Genomic DNA, 23520 nt, shown 5'->3' on the forward strand with positions numbered 1-23520 from the left:
AACTGTCATCGACAGAGTATAATTTAGAGGTAACTATATATTTGACAGCAAGCATACACAGTGGGTAATGTATGCATGATGAAGTTGAAATTCAGAGTGGGAAACACAGTGATCAGGGACTGTATGACTGCCTTTGAATCTCAGTCTGACTGGGAAGTGATTTGATGCCCAGTCCCCATGAGAATGCAGAGATCCATCCCTCCCTGATAGCTGTGGGACTTCAGATGTTGACACTAATGATCAATAAAGAAGGTTCTTAAGAGTGAAGAGTTTGAGATTACTCCTTTATTGACCAGAATACATCCAATTTACTTGATAGTAACCAGATGCAGGTAGTCAATATATACAGTCTATATCCTTATCAAAATAGAAAAGCAAATGAACAAAACAACAACAACAGATAAATAACAAATCTTCAAATGAATAGAAGGAAAACCAAATAACCAAAACAATTAAAAATTAACCAAACTTTAAATAGAGGAATTGCACTAAGCATTTTTTGCTGCTCCTTTTGCAGAATAGACTTATAGCCTGTGGCTTGCCTTGGAGACATAGTAGACAAGCAGTTAGTGATGGTAATAATCTTTTCAAGAGGAGTGGAAGTAGGTCTGTTTTGTTGGAGTGGGGGTATTAAGGAAAAAGCCATCCAACACTGAGTAGAAATTATATTACAGACTTTGTCACAAAGTCTTTCCAATATTGTGAACTGATCTCCATGAAACTCTTCTGGATGACCCATCAGGACAAGTACAAATTTACATGTGCACAGTCTTTCTGGATGACCAGCAGCTCTTGATTGATGTGCATCAGCACTTCTCTGAGTCCCTCAAAAAGTGTACACTTGCTGGAGAGAGGCAAGGTGAAAATACAGCGTATTCAATCCAAAGAAATCAAACTACAGGAGGAAAATGCAGTCCACAGTTGCTATGGACATTACAGGTGAGATGCAATAGTGGTGTATTTGCTGTGCACACTTAGTTCTCCTCCTGTAGCTCTTCTCTCCAAGGGAGATCTTGTCCTGGACTGTGTCATGTTCGAGTTTCTGCTGGAGAATTTCAGACCTAGCAGAGCAAGGGAAAAAAAGGTTTAGTGAGTGGTTGTCAATTCGGCTCTCCCTCATACATCAGCTCTATTCAGTTGGACAATCCAGCATGACCTGTCAGCTGAGGTCAGTCCCTGCATCCCCAAGTGTCCTAGAGTACCTGCGCTTGGATTTATATCTCACCTTTCAAACTGCTAGAATTTGAACTGTGGACTATGCACTGTACTGGGATTAAGAGAAAAATGAGCATTTTTCCCACTGGTCCAGGTATATGACATTGAATAATAACATTGTAGCTATGTCTGAATCTGAGTTCAAGAGAGGTATGAGCAACCTAGAATACCATGTGGATTCCTTCTGGAGAACATGCCCAGAATTGAGGTGAAATTTCTGATTATGTCAGCACTGAAGGAACCCGTCTAGTTTCCATTTGTAACCACTGAATCTGCAAATACACAGAGAAGCCATCTCACTTCAAATTCATGCTCACCGCACAGATCTTGTAATCACTGAGAATGTACTCCATGCAAATCTTCCCAGCGTACACATGGACATTAAAGGTGATTGTGATGTAGAAACAGAACAGCACCCCTGTAAGTCTATGGCTAGTGCAAGGCAGTTTGTGAGAGGACAGAAGAGAAAATGTCCTCAGATCTTTCCGGAGAGATCACAGGAAGAAAGGAGTAGAACATAGCAAGAAATCCAGAGGATCATATATATTGTTTCATGGGCAAAATTCACATGAACTGTACCAGAACAATACTCTGAGTAGATCTTTAACTGCCTGAGGCTGAAATCCAGGTGGGGTGGTCATCCACCCAAAAAGGGTATTTATATAGGGAAGGATATTCAAATGGCCTCTTCCAGCCTATGTTCCTACCTGAACATTAATGCTTAATGTAAAGATTCCCCAGGATTCGCTGGAGGCATAAAAACAAATGTTGAGTGGGATATGTACATAGTGGCCAGATCCTATAGACAGCTCAGTCAGTGATGTGCTGTCCTCCCATAAACCGTCATAGACTCAGGGTTCTTTCTCCATTAACAATCTGGCTTAGCATGTCCCAAAGGCTGTGTAGAGCTGTCTTGTTGCTCAGCAAAGGATCATATATTGGTGGTGGACTAGACTCTTGTTCTTGTTCACTCTTTCAGACTTTCCCCAAAGTGTGCAACTTCTTCTAATAGGAGCTGTCTTTACCATAGCCTGAGTGACTTCATGCCCAAAGCTAGAATCATAGGAAATCTCCATAACCAGGATCCAAATCAACAAATTTTCTCCCCGTAATGTGATTGTTCCACAGATAATTTGAATACGTAAGTAAAAGCTTGCATCGATTATCTCACACTGAACCAGAATCTATGGTAGGGCTCCATCGTATGGTACACTTTTACTCCTTGACTGATGGACGTCTGGATAGATTCTCCTTCAGGGCTACTCTGGGACCACTACAACATTGATGCTCCCTAGTTGCAATGGCAATACCTACTCCTTGTTGTGGAATCACTGGGTTAACTAAAACTTCTGTTCCACTTTCTGAACATGGCTTCTCATAGGGCTACCTGTTCTTACACTGTCAGACCCATTTGAAGCTCATCATTTCTCCTGACTCCATTGAGGCTGAAATTAACTGAGAGAAAATGATGTTGATCGACAGCACTTGCAGAATGCTACACATATAACATAGAGGAGCGCTTTGGATTAACTGTGCACCTAAAGGGGTTCCTGAAACTGCCCTGTTCTTGCACCACAGCATAGCTATGGGACATTTTCTGGATGACGATACAATTCCAAGCAACTCAAATTCTCAATGAATAAAATCCAAGCCAAACTCCCAGGGGAAGTTGTAGTGTGCCAAGGTAGCTCGAAAGAAATGGTAGCAGGCAATGTGGAAAGCAACCTTGGAGAAGACACAGTGAGTGACATAACCTTCCAGTGGGCTTTCACAATTCACAAAGAACAGAGAAGCAGAATAAACTCATGAATTTTTCTAGAGAAGCCTTGCCCTTACCTCCCAGTACTCCATTCCTTTGATGTGCTCCAAAGGATTTCAATGCAGATCAGTAGTTTTGCCCCTAATCACTTGAAAATCTAACTTTACAGGTGTTTTTGTGTCCTCTTTTTGGGGGTTGCATTTCTAAAGGATTTTATTGTCCTGCTTCTACACCATAACAAAAAGGGACCTGCAAGCTCTAGGCCTGTACCATTTGTTACCCCTGTGAAACATGACTCACTTGAACATATTTCCACTCCTCCCCCAGACTTCACAAGATAATTCTGTTCTGAAATTTTTGGAAACAATAAATTAGTAATTTTAGTGTCCTTTTGCTGTACAGAGCTAGATGGAGATGCCAAATGACTCGGCAGCTCTATTTCATGTTTCATGGATGTAAAGTGAATGCTTAGAGTACTTTTCTCATGAAACTTGGAAATAGAGGGAAACATACGTTCACTACTGCAAACACACACACACACACACACACATATACCCACACACCACACACACACACACACACACACACACACACACACACAGACAAACACACACACACAGATACACACTCGCATGCACAAATGAAAACTTTGCTCTTATGCAGCACATTTCCTGTTGAGTGAGGAATTAGAGGGAACAATGCTGTGTACAAGTCTCTTAGACACAAGCAAGATGTGCTGCCCTGGCCTGTACTCATTTCCACTTCAGGAAACCTTTCTATGCAGATACTTGCTGGTCCGACAAGTAAGTTACATGTTCTGCACAGATAGCCTAAACAACACAACATCAAATCCCCAAGAGAGAAATTTCTAGGAAAAGACTCCATCAAGCTCTATGCTGACTCATCATAGGCCCCTCACTAAAACTACCCTGTTTCCTTCATAGAAGTCTTTGGAAGCACCAGAGAAGACAGTAACTCATGGTCAGTTCCGAGGAACATTTGGTCACATTAGAGTTCCTGTGATATAAAAACAACCTCAATGTCAGTCAGTAAACGGCTAAATAAATGACATACAGTGAATTTTCTGAAATGCAGCACTGTGTACAATATTGAGAGGGAATCTATCCTGAAAGAATGCAGTGCCCATGATATAGTCAGCAAAGCAATGTCAGCAGAGGGTTGCACTCTAGGATTCCATGCAAGATCATGGGGAAGCCAATAAGACAATCCAGAATCTTCCCGGGGGATAACTCTGTTCAGGTAAAGTAAAGAAATCTAATCCTTATTTTTAAAATAGCTGAATGGTTTAAGAATGTGTTGAGACAAATAAGAGAGGGGGCTCCACTTGGAACTGGATGAATGATGCAAAGACTGCTGGCCAGCACAAAACAGGAAGCTTCATGTTTGTTGAGAGACCTAGGCTTAAAGGACTAAGTTAGATAATGACTGGACAAAACTGCATGTCATGAACTGGCCTCCCCGCGTGCTCCCTAAGATGCAGGTCAGCACAGCAATGCACCTTTCTTGGTGAGAATTGGGGGTACATACGGATAACTTTGTTCTTGAAGTCTCAAGTCTCTCATGCCAACCCTCAGCCTTTGAGAAACCTTTTCCACATCCTTGCTCTTCTAACCAGCTTCAGGTTGTAAGGCCCAGTTATGAACTCTCAGGGGCACTCAAATAAGACAGGATTGACATACTGATACACAGGCTCTGTAGTTACCCAAGATCTATGAAGCATGAAGTCACCATCTTCATATACAGGGACATGAGGGGAGGAAGAACAAAAGCCACCACAAATGACAATGAGAACCATTTCTTTGGCATTTCCACCAGGCTCTCCTCCTTGAAAACTACTTACTTCCTGAGTCTCACACGATCCTGAAAATAAAATGAGCTCCAGGCTTTTGCTTCATCCCTCAAAGCCCTGTTCTAGTCTAAAGAGGGGCTCCAACATAGCACCCTCCATACATAATGGCATGTAGTGCTGTGCTGTGTGATCAACCTATCTCCCTTAATGAAGTGCAGATTCTCGAAGAGGAGGAGCATTTGCTTTCCAACATGCAGTTTCTTGAAAAGGGGCTATCTCCACAGAAAGCCTTGTAAACCATCACATGAATGAACACTTGGATGAGACCTAGGACAGGACATGGATCAGTCAATAGACAGTTACATTGGTTTGTCTATGATTATGGTAAGACATGAGGACAACCTGACCCTGAGGCCTAACCCTACCTGCTGTTGCTTGGCTCTGGGGTCACAGATGTTCATTCCGGCCTCTTCACAGAACCTCTTTGCCTCCACAGAGGATGCTGGCAGTTCAGTCTGCTCCACCTGCAGTTCTCTCTTCTCATTCAGCAAAATCTGTATATTGTTCTCCAATTGAGCTTGTTCACGCAGGAGCTGGGATTGCCTGATGCTGAACCACAAACAAAAAATGGTAAATCCCAGCCAGCTTCTATTTGCCTGTCACTCCTGCAAGTCCAATCATCCCTTCAAGGGTCCTCATCCTCAGAAATCCCCAGAATAGAGCCACACTATACAAGTTAGCACCAATTAGAGGAGGTCAAATCCAGAATCCACATTCCACATGAATCAAAGTACTTCTGACAATCCTGACACTAAGACGGTTTATATAAATCAAGGAAGAAGAGATGGTCCATAAGGGAGCTCGTATGTCCATGGTATGGTGAAACCATCTTCACGTTGTGGGGAAAGCCCCTCTGAGGGGTAGTTGACGACACAATAGCTATACAATCTTGCCATGTGTTTCTCATGGATCACAGATCTTTAAATCTCCTGTCAGAGTCCTAGAGATTCAGAGTTGATTGATATTCCCATCATGGTGCAAACCTTTTCTATCTAGAGGATCTTTAACGGGGAAAATAACAATTGGAGGGTCATCTACACCCCTCACATGTACGACAACTGAGTCCAAGAGCTACAAATCCAAGACCCTTGACAGGAGGCAGGCTTCTTGTTAAGAGTCAGACACTACAGAACCAGAGCCCTGACTTTTGTTCAAAGTCATACAGGACAGAAGCATTCCCTGCCTAGTGCTGGGTTCTCATCTCTGTCAGCGAATCACCGGTAGGAACTGTTCACTTGTATGAGATCCTTGTACCTCTCCATGGCATCACTTATTGAGTTGGTCATCATTTGCATAGCCATCATTCTCATCTCATGTTTGGATTGAAGGACTGGCAATTCGACATGCAGCCTGGGTTAGGTCATGGCCAAAGGAACAAATAATGTTTTGAACTCACGATTTCAGAATTAGGTGAAATGTAAATAAAAATATATAATAAAAAATTTCAAATTCAAGGAATGGTGGAAGGGAAGAAAGTGGCAAAGTCAAAAACGAGACCAAAACCCAACAGTGAGACTCAATCCACAGAAAATATTATTATGTAAATAAACAAACATTTGTTTTGAAATAAGGACGCCTTGGAATCCTGAGAGATATGATTCTGCAAAGACTCACTATATAGGAGTGGGCAGAGCCTGAGAGCTGCCTGTTTGGGAATAGCAACTGTCAAGACCACAGTGACCATTTCTAGGTCACAATAAACAATCCCTGGATAGTTAAAAAAATAAAAAACTAAAGATCAAAGCAGGTGAAACAAATTAGGTAAAATCAGACTGTTCTCTCTACTACTTAAACTCAGTATGTACCACATAATTGCTCCTTCAAAGTATTTGTACTGGTTAAGTTTATTATCCCAGGCACAGGACAACAGAGCCATGGTACCAGTTGGAGGGACCTGACCTTCAAGAGCTGGCCAGGTGAGCATGATGGAATTGACTAGTTCAGGAAGAAGATTCCTCCAGTCTGTGCCACAGCTTTGGGCCCAAGAGAAAGCTGTGATGACATTTCTCTTGTTTTGAAAGCAGGTATACTCAATCCTTGATTTCTATCCTTACATGAATTCCCAGAGGGCATAACTAAGTTTGACAGGGAAGAGGATTTATAGCACCTCCTCCCCTCGGGAGAGTCCTGTGGGCCACCAAGGTATACAGAAGGAGCAAAGTGCTCTTTTGATCAGTGTAGGCCTCCACGTACTCATCACTATCATGACCTGCAAGTGTTGATCAAACAAATCCTCAGACCCCATCAAAGGTCCCAGACCTCCTGATCCTGAGTAAAACACCACATATACTTCCACATATATACATACCAACCCATATCCAAACACATTTAGAATGCCAACTACATTCATGGAGGTGCCATAGAATCAGTGTATAATGAACAAATTCAGAGGAAAGAGTGATGACGTGCAGGCATTTCATTCACACACACACAGTTGCGGCAAGTGTGACAAGGTCCTTCTAGCTGTTGACAGAACCAATGCTAATCCAAGAGGGTCAGGGTCAAGTACAAAAGAGGTTGACCCTAAACACACAGCACCTAGCTTATCTCACAAGCAAATGCCTGCCAAATCTCCTTAAAATCCAGGATGAGAGGTGAAACTTTCTCGTGCTATGAGTAAATCTTGAGGTAGTAGAGAGAGAGCGCAAGACAGTGAACAGGTTACTGGGCATAATGACTACCTGTGGTCCCACTCATCATAGATATAAAGATCCAGGATTTGGTAAAGTTCATCCCTCTCGAATTGACACTTCTGGATTTCAAATTTGAGTTCCTCCAGTTCCTTTAGACACTCCTCTTGCTTACTGATGACATTTTGGGATGATGCCTTCCTACCAAAACCTGTAGACAGATAAACCCAAGTGAATTTGCATATTTGAACCAATGGGCAGAATAGATCATTCTGAATCCGAAAAGGAGGTTGAGGAAGGGGAAATGGTAGAGACTGGGTTAATCCCTGAAAGAGCAGAAAAGCTTTCTTAAAGGTTGATTCTTAAGCTATGTCCCTCTTCCCAACCTCTAATGCCATACACGTGCCACACTCACTATTACACAACCCGCGGCACTGAAAGTTATAATCTGACTGAGACATAAACATCTGCGACATTGTTATATCAGATGTGGTGCAGATAATCCTGGAGTTCATAATGACTTCATAATGCTTAGCACCATCAAGCTCTAACCAAGTGTGGTCCAGCCCAAAGTGTCTGAGTACTCAATTCATGACTAGGGGTGCATCCTTCTTTGTTCTTGCCATCAGAGACTCATGTAACCTACAGTAATCTAGAGGATGAAGTGCTTCAACTCCCAACCATGGATGGTCACATTGTTAATCTCACAGTGCCTCCACCTGCCAATCATTGACACTCACAGTTAAAAAGCTTCAAGAAAAGACACTGAAGTCTTACAACTTTATGGCTGTCTCTCAAATTAAAGATCAGGAACTCCTGACTCTTGGTTTGCCTTTGAGAAATCCCAAGGCTCCTGCTTGTAAGGCCTAGTCTTAGAAGGCACATCTCAAACCTACCTCCTTGAGGATGTTCCCCAACTCTGCCCATGACTCACCAAGCCTTCCCCAGAATGATTTCCTCCTTCCTGTGTCACTAGAGAGGGGGTCAGCTTCCCTCTGACGTGGTGCGGTCTCTCCTTGATCAACACTTTCCTTCCGAAATAGCCTGAGCAGCTGGCGAAACATGCCTGCTTGTGAACCCAAAGGGAACTGAAGTAATATCCCAAAGGCAGTTGGTGTCACCACAACACTGGTGACATCACAGAAGATTCTAGGGATCTCTTAGATACAATAGAGTGTCCAGTGAACGTCTTACTGGTGATGTCACTGGAAAATTCTATGGCCTACCTACTAACCAGCTCTCCCCACACTGATGAATTTCTGTGGGGACCCTTTCCTCCAGTCTCCCATGTGTCACTGGGAATACCATTTGGCAACCTCTATTTCAAAGCTTGATATGTCTCTTTGCTTCATTAGAAGTCAACAATGCTTTTGCTGGGGAGGGTTGCTTACAACCCTGAATTGGAGAACAGATTTTCTTTAGCACCCAAAACTCTAGGGACCAAGGAGGAGGGAGATTTTTCTTAAAAGTAAATCTACTTCTCCAGACAATGCATGTGACACACATTTCGATTCCTAAGCTTTTCCCTTTTTCTGGAGGCCAATATATTTCTTCTATACCTCTGAGTGTATAAAACCTGGAAATATTTGCTTACTGTGCAGTCCTTGAAAGCCGACATTGTTTCCATTTACATATCCATGTATTTCACAAAATCAATGGTCTATAATCATAATTTTTTGCAATAAAAACTCCTTTTCCATGGGAACATAGGGATCAACTACAGGGCATATATAAAAGAATAAGTTTCTGTCCCTTTTATATATTATGTAGGACATCTTCCCTTTCTCAAATATAACAAGACAATTAAATTGGACATCAGTGAGCAAATGTCAACCTGGACCTTGTGTTACTACATTGTAACTACGTAGCCATTACTTTTACAATATCATTCTTCCTGAATAGCCAAGTCCAGGCATGAGAATATTGGGGGCTGCACCATGATCTTTTACTTCTAGCAAACATAAGAATCAGGAGGACGGGAAGGGAGTGGAATGGCCTGAGGTCAGGTTGAACCTCAATTTTAATGGGTCCATAAGTTCAGGAGGGAGTCTATTTGGCATTGTGATTTATGCATTCTGTCTTCTTATCATAGGTGTTATAATAATTCAACATGAATGTGTGCTATAATGCCACCCCACCTCAGAGATGTAAGAGTGAAAATCATGTCTGACCTTTCTGGGAAGAACTCTGCCTTTTACTACCATCTGGAGTTATACAACATCACTATACAAAGCTCAGAAGAGAGGGGTGCAGATGTGCGGGCCTTAGAAGTTGAGGATCTTTTCTACTGATTAAGCCACTTATTTTTCCTATGTAATTTTTCCCTTGCTCTATTACTAATGGTGGCTGACTTCTTTCCTGGCCTGAGGTAAACTGGAGTCCAATCTTTTGGATTACTGAACCTTCTATTTTTGAGATGACAGTCCCACCAAGGGTCCTACTTCATACAGAAGGTATGAATAAGTCTCAGGGGCTGGAGTAAGTTAAAAACGTCTGTGACAACAAAGAACTGATTAAGAAAACAAGAGCCCAGCTGCTCATCAAGATCACAGTTGTATGATAGTAAGAAAATGTGAATAGGGCATCGGGTGAAAAGATAAATTAATTAGGAGGTCATAGGCCTAGAAGGGGTAGCCTTTGCTCTCAGTGGAGCTGCCATTCTTTCTGCCATTCCTCGCCCTCTGCCACAGGACCAGAGACTTTCCCATACAACTGGCTGGCCTTGCCAAAGACCTGGCAGGGCTTCTCCCTGTAGAATAGGACACATAGAGTCCTTGAAGACTCACCAAGAGGTCTCCTCCACACAGGTTCCTTGTTGTCAAAGGGAAATGTTCCTGCAGAATCCTGCCATGGCAGCAGGAATTTCAACCTGGCTGCTCTTGGTCCAGCTCACTGGGTGCAGGCCTGAGGCCCAGGGGTATCTGGGGAAAGAAGCAGCACACACTACCTCACAGCTCTCTCTTTGTTGGATGCAACTGCTAGGACTGTGATAGGATTTTTGTTTCTTTGTGTGTTTATTAGAAATACCTACAAAGCTGATTAATGTTGTAACATGCCTTCCTACCCAGCATGCAGAATGTTTTTAAATCGTTGTTGTTCCTGTTTTATGTTTGGATTTTGTTTTTTAATCCCCTCAGGAAATTTCCCTGTGCTTAGAATGTTAAGCATGTGCTCGGGATGGATCGATTATTCAAGTTAGCCAAAGTTTTTGTTCTCACTACCACTCCACAGATGATGCCATTTCTTACTTTCAAATAAGAAAACATTCATAGAGAAGTAAATTAACCTGTAAGCTATCACAGAAGAAACACATCATGATTGTGGAGTGGCACCCCAGTATTTTGTATTTCCTAAGTTATTTTTATTTTAAACTTTTTTTTCTTTTTCTTTTTTTTTTCTTTTTTTTTTCTTTTTTTTCCGGAGCTGGGGACCAAACCCAGGGCCTTGCGCTCACTAGGCAAGCACTCTATCGCTGAGCTAAATCCCCAACCCCTATTTTAAACTTTTTTATTGGATTTTTTGGGTACATTTCATCTTTTTTAAATCCTTAAAGGTATCTTTTATTCCTCTCCTCCCATTTACAAGGTGGAATTTCACATGTAATTGTTAGTCCAGATAGTTTGGTCAATGGCTTAGACATCACCCTGCTCTAGTTTCCTTGGCATAAGCTGTGTTAGAAGCAGGCTCAAAGGTTCAGGACTCAACAAATAATGAATTCCACTACATCTGGATACCTAGCCTAACAGCCAGGAAGGGACTGTATTTCCATTCAGTATTTAAAAAAAAGATGCAGTTCATTAACATGTAAAAATATTTCTCACGTATATTAAAGTGTTTACCATGGTCATACAGTTTTTCAAATACCTGGCATTCATCTTTTTCCAAATCCTAAAATTTCTTTCTTATTCACATTTTCTTTTTTTTGATTATTTCTTAGTATTATTTTCATTTTTTAAAATTTTAGTTTTTTTACTAGATATATATTTTTTATTCAAACGTTATTCCCTTTTCCTACTTTTGATCCATAAGCCGCGCTGCTGTGCCCTCTCCCATATGTATGGTCCCCCAATCCACGCCACTTAGAAACCCCTTCCCGGACATTCCCCCGCACTGAGTGTCCAACCTTGTTAAGAACAAGGGCTTCCCCTTCCACAGGTGCCCCAACAAGGCTATTCTCTCCTACATATGCAGTTGGACCCCTGGGTCAATCCATGTATAGTCTTTTGCTAGTGGTTTATTTAGTTGGCATTGCTGTTCTTATGGAGTTGCAAGCCCTTCAGCTCTTTCAATCCTTCCACTAATTCCCATAAATGGCGTCCTGTTCTCAGTTCAGTAGTTAACTGCCAACACTGACCTCTTTATATGACATGCCCTGGATGTGTCTCTCAGGGGAGATGTATATCCGGTCCCTTTCAGTAAGCACTTTTTAGCTTCATCAATCTTACCTAGTTTTGGTGGCTGTATATATATGGGCCACATGTGGGGCAGGCTCTGAATGGCTGTTCCTTCAGTCTCTGCTTTAGATTTGGCCTCCATATCCCCTCCTATGGATATTTTTGTTCCCCATTTTAAGAAGGAGTGGGAGCATCTGCACTTTGGTCATCCTTCTTCTTGAGTTTCCTGAGATCTGTAGATTGCATCGTGGGTAATTTAAGGTTTTGGTCAATATCCACTTATCAATGAGTGCATATTGTCAATGAGGGGTGCTGAGTATCTGGAAGAGAATGGGGGACAAGAGATGTGAAGAAGGACGCCAAGACAAGTGTCTGATCAAGGTGACAATTTTATTTTTCCCCAAGGCTGAATTTGTACCATAAAAAGGGTAACAGAGAGAGGAGAGAAGTAAGAAACATTTACCCACACAAAGGACACAATATTCATGTAGTCAGGGAATTGGCTGATGTTGACAGGTTGTCAGAAAGGTCACAGGTTTGTCATATCTATTAGTCAGCAGGATGTTGATTTTTCAGAAAGGTTACAGGTCATGACATTGGGTATCTTAACGTCAGACGTTATCATATGATTATTCATCTTGACCACCACATTTGTATTAGTCTTCTGCAGCTGGCTGGGGATTTTCCATGAACCCGGTCATACTTAATGCTCACCATAATAATAACATCAATAATGGAGGGCTTCAAGGCCATCGCTCCCAAGAGCATACCAAGTGTGTTTTTCTGTGATTGGATTGCCTCACTGTGGATGATATTTTGTAGTTCTTTCCATTTGCCTATGAATTGAACGTAGTCATTGTTTTTGATAGCTGAGTGGTACTCCATTGTGTAGATGTACCACATTTTTCAAATCCATTCCTCTGTTGAAGGGCATCTGGGTTCATTCCAGCTTCTGGCTATTATGAATAAGGCTGCTATGAACATAGTGGATCATATGTGTTGTTGTATTTTGGAGCATCTTCTGGGTATATGCCCAGGACAGGTATAGCTGTGTGCTCAGGTAGTGCAATGTCCAATTTTCTGAGGAACCTTCCGACTGATTTCCAGAGTGCTTGTACCAGTTTGCAATCCCAGCAAGAATGGACGAGTGTATCTCTTTCTCCATGTCCTCCCCAGCCTCTGTTGTCACCTGAGTTTTTGATCTTAGCCATCCTGACTGGTGTGAGGTGGATTCTTAGGGTTGTTTTGATTTGCATTTCCCTGATGACTAAGGATGTTGAGCAGATCTTTAGGTGCTTTTCGCTATTCGATATTCCTCAGCTGAGAATGTTTTCTTTAGCTCCGTACCCCATTTATTAAAAGGGTTGTTTGGCTGTCTGTACTCCAACTTCTTGTGTTTTGTGTATACTTTGGATATTAGCCCTCCATCAGATGCAGCAATGGTAAAGATTCTTTCCCAATCTGTTGGTTGCCTTTTTGTCTCAATGACACTGTCCTTTGCCTTACAGAAGCTTTTCAGTTTTATGAGGTTCCCCCATTTGTCGATTCTTGATCTTAAAGCATAAGCCATTGGTATTTTGTTTAGGAAATTTTCCTTAGTGCTCATGTCTTCGAGACTCTTCCCTACTGTTTTTTCTATTAATTTTTGTGTATCTGGTTTGATGTGGAGGCCCTTGATCCACTTGGACTTAAGCTTTGTACAGGGTAATAAGAATGGGTCAACTTGCATGCTTCTACCTGTTGACCTCCAGTTGAACTATTTGTTAAAACTGCTATCTTTCTTCCATTGGATGTTTTAACTCCTTTGTCAAAGGTCAAATGACCATAGGGGTGTGTGTTCATTTCTGTGTCAATTATGTTCCACTGATCTGCCTCTCTGTATGCCAATACCATACAAACTATTGCTTTGTAATACTGCTTGAGGTCAGAGATGGTGATTCCCCCAGAAGTTCTTTTATTGTTGAGTATAGTTTTTGCTATCCTGGGTTTCATGTTATTCCAAATGACGACAAATTGCACTTTATAAAGAATTGAGTAGGAATACTGATGGTGATGGCATTGAATCTGTAGATTGCTTTTTGCAAAATGGCCATTTTTTACCATATTCATCCTGCCAATCTATGAGCATGGGAGATCTTTCCATCTTCTGAGATCTTCTTCAATTTCTTCAGAGATTTGAAGTTCTTGTCATACAGATTTTTTACTTGCTTGTTTCAAGTAACAGCAAGTTATTTTATATTATTTGGGACTATTGTGAGGGTGTCATTTCCTTAATTTCTTTCTCAGCCTGTTTACCCTTTGAGTAGAGGAAGGCTACTGAATTGTTTGAGTTAATTTTATACTCGGCCAGTTTGCTGAAGTTGTTGATCAGCTTAAGTAGTTCTCTGGTGGAATTTTGGTGTTGCTTAAGTAGACTATCATATCATCTTCAAATATTACTATTTTGACTTCATCCCTTCTAATTTTCATCCCTTTGACCTACTTTCATTGTTTGATTGCTATGGCTAGGACCTTAAGTACCATATTGAAAAAGTAGGGAAAGAGTGGGCATCCTTGTCTAGTCCCTGATTTTAGTGGGATTCCTTCAATTTTCTCAGTTTAGTTTGATGTTAGCTACTGGTTTGATGTATTTTGCATTTTCCTATATTTAGATATGGGCCTTGAATTCCTGATATTTCCAGGACTTTATTAATGAAAGGGTATTGAATTTTGTTAAATGATTTCTCAGCATTGAATGAAGTGTTCATGTGTTTTTTTTTCCTTTGAGTTTGTTTATATGGTGAATTTCGTTGATGGATTTCTGTATATTAAACCATCCCTGCATCCTTGCCATGAATCCTACTTGATCATGATGGATGATTGTTTGGATGTGTTCTTGGATTCAGTTTGCAAGAATTTTATTGAGCATTTTTGCATCAATATTCATAAATCAAGTAGGTCTGAATTACTCTATCTTTGTTGTATCTTTGTGTGGTTTAGGTATAAGAGTAATTGTGGCTTCATAGAAGGAATTTGGTAGTGCTCTCTCTGTTTCTATAACTGGTAAGCCTAAAACCCCTTGTTCCTGAAACTAACAGAACTTACAGAAAATACATACTTTCTTATCATTCCTCCTCCCCGATGGTGAGTGATTTATTGAGCACCTACTACGATCCTAGCACTGTGCATCTAAGGGTGTAATGGTGAATAAGAAACTTAATAAAAAGCTTCATTAAGGAATAAAGAAAAATGAAACATAATTTTGAAACTCAGAGTTAAATATAAGCAATACCACCATTTCTTTAACTGGTGATTTCTGAAAAACTCATCATTTTTTCCATGGGCTCCTACAGTAATGACACTAAGCCTTGATTTTGTAAGACACAAATAGGCAACTCACACTTCATTCTTGGCTCTCAAAACTGTCAAAGGGAACAACACTGTTGCTGTCCATTGTGCTTCCCTATCAATCCTGCTATGGATGGTAATACATTCCAGTCTTTTTTAATGTGTAAACAGGCCACCACTTGAGGGGAAAGGTTATTACAATTACCCAAACCGGTATATTCTCTAAAATTTTCACATAGCATTTTACTGATATCACAATGCAAATTCACCACAGATATTTAACCAATGAAAACAGAAATATTGAATAGCTCTGCAAATAGGATCAATGATCATATACACTTGAAAAGAACTATCATGGAAACAAATGATGTTATAGGAGAAAAGATACATCATTAAAAGGTACAGAAGCAGCAAAAAAGACACTACATTTCTTGGTTTAAAAGTTAGGTGATACACTTGATCTTTAAAGACAGGCAATGTACTTGATCTTTAAGCCCTTCAACTGTGCCCTGTCCACATAGAAACTGCAGTAGATGACAATCCTTTGTAAGATTTACTTATTTATATGTGAGACAATGCATCTGTCTTCAGGCACAAACCAAAGAGGGCATCAGTACTCATTACAGATGGTTGTGAGCCATCATGTGGTTGCTGGCATTTGAACTCAGGACCTCTGGAAGAACACTTGGTGCTCTTACCCACTGAGCCATCTCTGCAGCCCTCACAATGGCCTCTTACACAGCATCACAGTGGTCTATTTCACTAGATGGCTCCAGGGTGATAACAGAGAAACTTTCACAGTTCCTGAGCACTTCTGAGTTCAAACACCACCAGTGCCCACTCTGTGCTGTTGGCACATTCTGACCTTCTCCTAAGGGTTGTCAGCCACAAAAGGGACGGGTTAGCCCCAGACAGCATTCACTGCCCAATCCTAAAAACCCCCTCGATTCTGAAAAAGCCACATTCCATGCTTGCTCCATATTTGAGTAAGCCAAATGGTTGATCTGGCTCAAGGCTCTACTTTTCTTAGCTCATCAACTTTCTTTTTCCACTTCTTGTCACAAGAAGTATGTTTTTATGCTGCAACTACACTGCAGTGTTTGAAGGAAACCACCATAAACTCTGGGTGTCACCTCTTGAAATTTAAAATTCACAAAACAATTCATGGCTTTCTAATCAGCACCATGGAAAATAAACAAAAACAAGCAAAACCATCCAAAGGAACTTGCTGATCTGGAGGTCTGCTCATAGCAGGCAGGAAAGAATTAAATTATGCAGAACTGTAATCTCTCAGAGCTTTGGAGGCAAAAAAAGAGGAAATCTGTGTTTATGTTCCTGTTCTCCGAGCAATGGAAGGAGGGTATTTTACATCCTCCAAATACAATCTCTTGCAAGGGGCAACCAATTTCAAAGTAGATCAGAAGAAATCTATTAAATAATACATTCATTGCCTGAGGTTTTAAGAAAATATTTTCCCAGGATCCCCGTCCATTAACAGCACACTCCAGATTACCTCTCCATTCTTTCCCAATGCCTTGGGCTTTCCAATCCCTACTTCAGCTCTCCATACATCCCTGAACCCTCCCTTCCCCTACCCAATGGGCTCACTTTGCATTGCCTCCTTCTGCCACTGCTTTCCCAGGACTGGGGGAAGGGGAGGGAGGGGAGGGGAGGGGGCGGGGCCAGAACCAGCCAAGGACAGATGGGGGTCTCCTACCTACCTTGATTCTGTTGCTCTGGCGGTGCAGCCCGCCCTGCTTGCTGCTTGCTGTCCCTCGGGACCAGACCGGAGGTCGGGCTAGGGTCAGCGCGAGCTCCACGCCTCGAGGTCCCCTGGCCTGGGCTTAGTTCCTGGACACTGAGAGGCTGCAGTCTCCGTTGGAAACACCGCCGCTGTCATAGCGCGCCCTCCCTTGGCCGAGGTGACCCCAAGGCCGCTAAGGCCCGCTTCCCTGGTCTCTTCTGCTTTTTCTTTTCTTTTTTTCTCTCTCTTTTTGTTCGCGACGTGGCGCCTGCGAAGAGCTCGCCTCCAGGAAGGAGGACATCGTGCAGGCAGAATCACCTTTGGGCCCTGCCGGGGTTGGAGAGGGAGAGAGAGGAGTCAGCTTGGGCGGCGGCGCCCCGGCTGCAGGCACCTGCGGAAGGAAAACTCGCCCAGGCACACGCGCTGCTGCCGGCGCCAAATATAACGCGGGCGCCCTGTCCCCTCAGGCCCCGCGCTCACCCACGAGCTCCGCGAGCCCTGAGGCCGGGCTCGGGCGCGGTCGAATGGCGGGGTGGGAAGGACACGTGTGCCCACTCCGTGGTGCAGGCAACACGCGGAAGTGCTACAAGCGGAGGCGCCTGGTGTGGAGCTCCGGGCTGCGCCCAGGCCCGTCAGTCCCCCTCAGGGCTCTGCGGAGGCCCAGGGCTGCTTCTGAGGCCCCCAGGCCCACCGTGACCTAACCGCGGCCAAAGCCTCCAGATCTTCCAGGTGCCCCAGGCTGGAGGCTTGGGCATGGCGATTGTGGTTGCCACTCTGCTAGGCCGGCTCAGCAGGGTGCAAGCCACCACCTGCTGTCCTCCCCTGAAGGCATCCTGACCTGGCTGTGAGCCCACATCCAGCAGGCGAGCCTCAGGGCACCGGGCCATGGTCTTGGCTCTGCACCTTGTTGCCAGCCCCTCACACATATGGCAGCATCACACATATGGCTCCTTCTACCAACCGCCACCAATTACCATTTGGACATTCCATCACAGTGTTCTCAAGAAGAAAGATTGCAAACAAACACAAAAAGAATGAAATTTAAAATCTTTTTTATCAGGCTGGAGAGATGGCTTGGTGGTTAAGACCGCTGCTTCTCCATTGCTCCCAAGTTCAATTCCCAGCAACCACATTGTGACCTACAACTATCTGTAGTGGGATCCAATGCCCTCTTCTGTCTGAAGCTCTCTTCTGACAGGCAGGCACACTCGCAAACAGAGTGCTCATGTACATAAATAAATAAATCTTTAAAAATAAAACCTTCTAATCAGTTAATGTATCTACATCTAGAAGCTAGAAAAGGGTCACAGCAATATTAAAAATAATTCAGAAATGGTAAAGGGATGTACGAGAGTCACAAAATTCACTGGGCAAGATGGTGTATGCCTGGAATCCCAACACTCACAAGGCTGAGGTAGGTGGATTGCCTTGAGTTCAAGACTAGCCTAGACTAAAGTGTGAGACCTTGTATTAGAAAACAAAACAATTGGGGAGGGGATGGAGAGAGAGACAGAGAGACAGAGAGACAGAAGAGACAGAGAGACAGAGAGAGACAGAGAGGGAGACAGAGACAGAGAGAGACCTCGATGTCATTTCCTGCACTGATGACAAGCTACTGAAGAATGTCAATGTCTCCTACCAAGCACTGAGATAATCCTAATGACAGAATGGGTTTCTTATTAAGATATCATAAACTGTAAATGGAAAAGTAAAGGAGTGTATAATAAATAAAAGAGAAATCCTGAATTTGGAAAGCCTAATTTAGAAGACTGTATAAGTTTAAGTCATAGGGGAGGGGATGAGACGATGTGGGGGAGAGAATAATCAGAATAAATTATATATGTGTATGAAAATGTTAACTAAGAGCAACCAATGAAAAGAGAAAAGCAGGTTTATTTTATGATGAAATTGAGTTCCCATATGACACTATATAACATTTTGGATTATATGAATTATCTGCAATAAAAAATCAATTGTTATTAAAGATGTGGTTGTGTTCATATTAATTTCAAGTGTTTTAAATTCTTCTTTTATTTGCTTATTCATTGATTGATTTTTTTAAGATAGGTTTTCCTATGTAGACCAGGTTGACTCAAAAAAGAGATCCACCTGCTTATGCCTCCAAAGAGTTAGGATCAAAAGTGTATACACACACATGAAATTTACATTCTTAAAGTCATAAAAAATAACAGCTATCAACTTGGTACAATTATTGAACAGTGATCAAGTGAATAGAAATATCAGAAACACATGTAAGGCATTAGGTTACTGTTGTTAAATGGATCTTGAGCAGCATATATAATTCAAATCATCCAGGAGATACATTGTAAAAAAAACATGAAACTGGGTAAAGATGATTTAAATCTTTTTAATCTATTAAAAATTTTAAAGTGCATTCGATATGAAAGCTCTAAGTGATATACTTCACACTTTTGCTTATATACCATCTTCAATTTTATGTGCATTCTGCAAATATTGTCCATGTTTATTCAGGCTCTTAATATTTCCCCATGAGTGATAACATTCACAGAAATCATATTGAGCAAACTGTATATGTTGACGTATAATAGAATTGTATTCTACACAGTATAGCATAGAAATATGTATACATAACTTCCCATATGTGTGTATATACATATGTAAATGGCTCAAGAAAATGAGTATCACTTTATCATTGTGGTATTATTGTCATCAAAATCCTGAGAACATTGAAATGGCATCAAATAGTGACCAGATCGGCAAAATAATCCACAAAATAAAACTCTTATAAAGAATCTAACAATACTAGCAAAAGATGCAAAAATATTAAAGTCTCAATGAAATAAAAAGCCCAGATGAAATATTGTATAATATTTTCTCAACTCTAGGATAATATATTTTTGTAAAACTATCAATAAAAGGCCGGAATTTTGAAGAAATCAAAAGTAGTGCAGTATAATTATGCAGTGGTCAATACTGTTGCATACCATTTTACATAACTGCATAAACTGTCTTTCTTTTGTTCCGTGGTCTACCGTCGAACTCGGATAGATTTATGGGGAACCATTACATTGTAGACTTAAACTGGATTAATTTGTGGGTGAGTAAGTCATGTTTTGGTAAAGTTGCTTTAAAAATAAACCTTCTGATATTAGTATGGCAAATAATTCTCCCTGAAGGAAAAACCAGACACCAAGAACCTAGACCACTGCTGTCCAGGAGAAATTTTTAGATGATAGAAATATTCTATATCTGCAGTGTTTCTGGCTATGGATTCTGGCTGGCTGTTTGCCTCCTGGTTTGCCTGCTGTGACTAAAGAGGCAGATTTTAGTTCTAAGTTTAGTTCATCTCAAATAGCCATGTGTGACCAGTGGGTGCCATTTGGACAGTGTAGCCACAGAAAACTGAAGCAGTGTAACCAAAGACTCACCTAGGAGTCAGTTGACCTCCTAGAAGTGACTTGGGAAAACGTTGGCAATGATAGCCTCTTGGGGAGCTCAGCTTCACCAAAAGCAAACTGTGAATCCTTTACTCTTCTGCAATACTCATAATGCAACTGGTCTCACACCCACCCCAACTCTCACCAAAGACACTTGAGAGGGAGCTGAACCCACTGTGTGCATTAGATTTCAGTTTAGAAAGTACTTCCTTCGAAGTGGAGCAGACTTAGATTGCCAAGTCCTTTGCGTGGCTCCAGGGACTTGGGCCTGTCCAGGGGTGAGGAGGAAATGAAGAATGACATTGGACACACATACATGGGGAAGGCTGGGTCCGTGGGCTGGAGAAAATGCAGCATCCCAGAAGCTCAGCATGTTTATTATATAGAGCTGGCCAGGAAGCAGGGCTGTTGCACAGGGCAGCAAGGAGGTGGGCATTACATGCAGATAAACAAGAAGGGGAGGACTATGCATATGTAACTGACAAGGGGCAGATTTAGCTAATCTCAGTAGGAGCAGTCTCTGCAGGGAGCAGTCTTCAGGCTGTAAATATCCAGATGGGAACAGGGAGAAAGTTAGAGTAGACTTTTTCTGCACACGCTATCAATGTCATCCTGGGAAGGCTTTGGCATGTCTCTGAGCCTCAAGGGGCATGGGGGCCTTTGCCTTTTCCCCATGGATAAATGGCTTTGGGTCCAAGGCATGGTCATATCATGTTTACAACACACATCCACTTAGGGCTGTACTTCCTCAGGGCTTCCTCTGCTCCCACAGTGAGATCTCAAAAGAAAAACAGAAACCAAACAAAGAAAAAATGTGCTCAGTGAACTGGTTAATTCCCTTAACTGTACAGATCCAGTGTCCTAAGTCTAGGACTTCCTCCAAGGCTACAGAAAATCCTGTGGACCTAAAATAAGCAAAAAACAAACAAACAAACAAAAAGAAAACCAAAAACAAAAACAAAACCAAAAACCAAACAAAGACCCTTGTGCCCCCCCCCCAAAAAAATGAATGGGAGAAAAATTAAGGTTTTCATAAAAATTGTTTAAGAAAAACACACGGGAATTTACTTAATAGAGTTAGTGTGCTGAGACGTGAGGCCCACTCACATCATGCAGCATTTGGAAGTCTCAGACAACTTAACAGAAGAGGACTCCTAATTATTCTTTGTGACCACTCTCCACATACTACTCACAGCTTAATACTAACCTTCATAATTGAGTTGGGGACAGTATTCACCATTGCAGATAATTGAAGCATTAGTGCACACAGACACATACACATACACACTCATACACACACTCACACACACAAAACACACACACTCACACGCATACACACACACTCACACATGCATACACAGTCACACACATACACACACAGAAACACAGACACTCACACACACAAGTACACACACATACACACACACTCACACGTACACACAAAACACAAAACACATACAAAACACACACACTCAGGAGCACACACAAGAGAAATGTATATTCTATGAAGTTTCTTGGCATATTTTTATTTGTAAGCCTCAATGCTGGAGTATTCTTGGTTTTGCATAAAGTGGGGGGAAAAGTCAGGCTTCATTTTCCCCCTTTTGAAATGGCAGATATCTGTGTGTTAAACATACTCTGACGGCTGTCCAGGGTGCCTCGGCCTATTTGACAGCATCCAGGTCACCTTGGTCAGGACACTGGTTGCTCTTCTTATTGGCAACTGGTTTGCATCACAAGAGTTTTCCACATCCTTACAAATATTTGAAGTTTGGTGACACAAGCAGCTTGACAAACAGTAAAATTATTGTGGTGTTGTCTTTCTGGAGGACATTAAAATTTACATGGTTTGCATATCACTTTTTTTTCTTAGCATTTAGTCCTGCTTTAGCACTGTTCAAATGTGGCCATGCAGCCAGCATCCCTTTGCTCCAGGCTCTCAGCACCCCATTCCCGTCACTGATCTGATGCATACTTGGTCCCAGAGATGGACAGCAGAGGGACTTGACACACAGCATCCACTCTGCTCCACTGCTTTGCTTTTTGTAAATTCTTTACAATGGCTAGTTCTTGATTTATTATTCCTACGAACATGACTTGTCTTGATATTTTGAGATAGGATCTTATTATGCAGCCCAGGCTGGCCTTGATTTCCCAATTCTCTGGCGTTAGTCTTCCACCATTCCCTGATTCTCAATTTGTTATTAGAGGTAGTTGTATGGCCCCATTTCCAAATCAAATGTTCTTCTGGCTTTATGACTTTGCCCTTTCCACATACTTTTATTAATTATGCAGAGTAGATGGTGTTAAATGTTTAAATACTAGATATATTAACTCATCAGTCCCCAAGACAACTCTGTGAATTAAACACTCATTATCATCCTCACTGTGCAGATAAGGGAATTGAGTCACACAAGGTAAAATGACTTCTCCTCAGTTGAACATCTAACGGGTGTGAGAGCCAAGCTTTGAGTCCAACTACAAAGTAGATTGGCCTATAATGGGTTGGCCTGTGGTGCTGTATATTCAAATGCTAAATTCTGTACCCTAAGGTCTGGTTGCTTCAAACAAGGAGACCCTCATGTATACCAGATTTTTTTTTTGGCGTCCTAAGTTATCCCTGATTGGTTAATAAAATCCCTACAACATGGGCTTGGAAGAAGAGAGGGGACAGAGCAAAGTTGCCCTTGGCTTGGGGGCTCAGGCAGGGTCCATGAGGAGAGGGAAAGGACACGGAGGAGAAGGAAGGAGACACCACCCCATAGGGTAGTTGGATCATGAGTGTATTGCCATGAGGGCCAGTCTGTTAGAACAGGAGTGGCCCAGGCAGAGCATGGCAAGCAATACCTCAGGGTTATTGACAGGGAAGCAGAAAAAATAGCACAGAGGGTTGATGTCTGCCCAGTTCTAGTACTTTAAAGCTTATTATAAATCTAAAAGTTTTGTGTCTTTTATTTGGGAACTAAATGATCTACGGTCGGGTAGAAACCCCCTTATAATATTTACTGTAGCAACGGCCACTCAATTATTGTGGTATTTTAAATATAACACACATTGAATTTTACAATTCATATGCAAGGCTTTGTATATTTCCAATGTGACTGTACACCTGAGGTCATGTGTAGGTATAGAGACATAACATGGCAGAAATACCTAGAACAT

The 23520-nt window shown here is 41.9% G+C and overlaps 1 protein-coding gene across 3 annotated transcripts; it reads right to left on the minus strand.

Annotated features, from left to right (window-relative positions):
• Positions 1–270: 270 nt before the first annotated feature.
• On the minus strand, positions 271–17159 carry LOC148003525 (uncharacterized). Of its 3 annotated transcripts, none has more exons than XM_087568854.1 (5): positions 16917–17159; positions 7526–7685; positions 6063–6194; positions 5210–5393; positions 271–1061 (listed from the first exon to the last, which is right to left on the minus strand). In XM_087568854.1, exons 3-5 carry the CDS (start codon positions 6152–6154, stop codon positions 1056–1058), a joined length of 282 nt encoding a protein of 93 aa, XP_087424980.1. In that variant the 5' UTR covers positions 6155–6194; positions 7526–7685; positions 16917–17159; the 3' UTR covers positions 271–1055. The 3 variants fall into 3 exon arrangements, with proteins under 3 accessions (XP_087424980.1, XP_087424981.1, XP_087424979.1); XM_087568855.1 differs by lacking the exon at positions 16917–17159 and adding an exon at positions 8409–8634; XM_087568853.1 differs by lacking the exon at positions 16917–17159 and having other exon boundaries at positions 7446–7656.
• Positions 17160–23520: the final 6361 nt, after the last annotated feature.

This window comes from Rattus norvegicus, chromosome 9, assembly GCF_021556685.1.
Source record: "Rattus norvegicus strain SHRSP/BbbUtx chromosome 9, alternate assembly SHRSP_T2T, whole genome shotgun sequence".
NCBI classification, from domain to species: domain Eukaryota; kingdom Metazoa; phylum Chordata; class Mammalia; order Rodentia; family Muridae; genus Rattus; species Rattus norvegicus.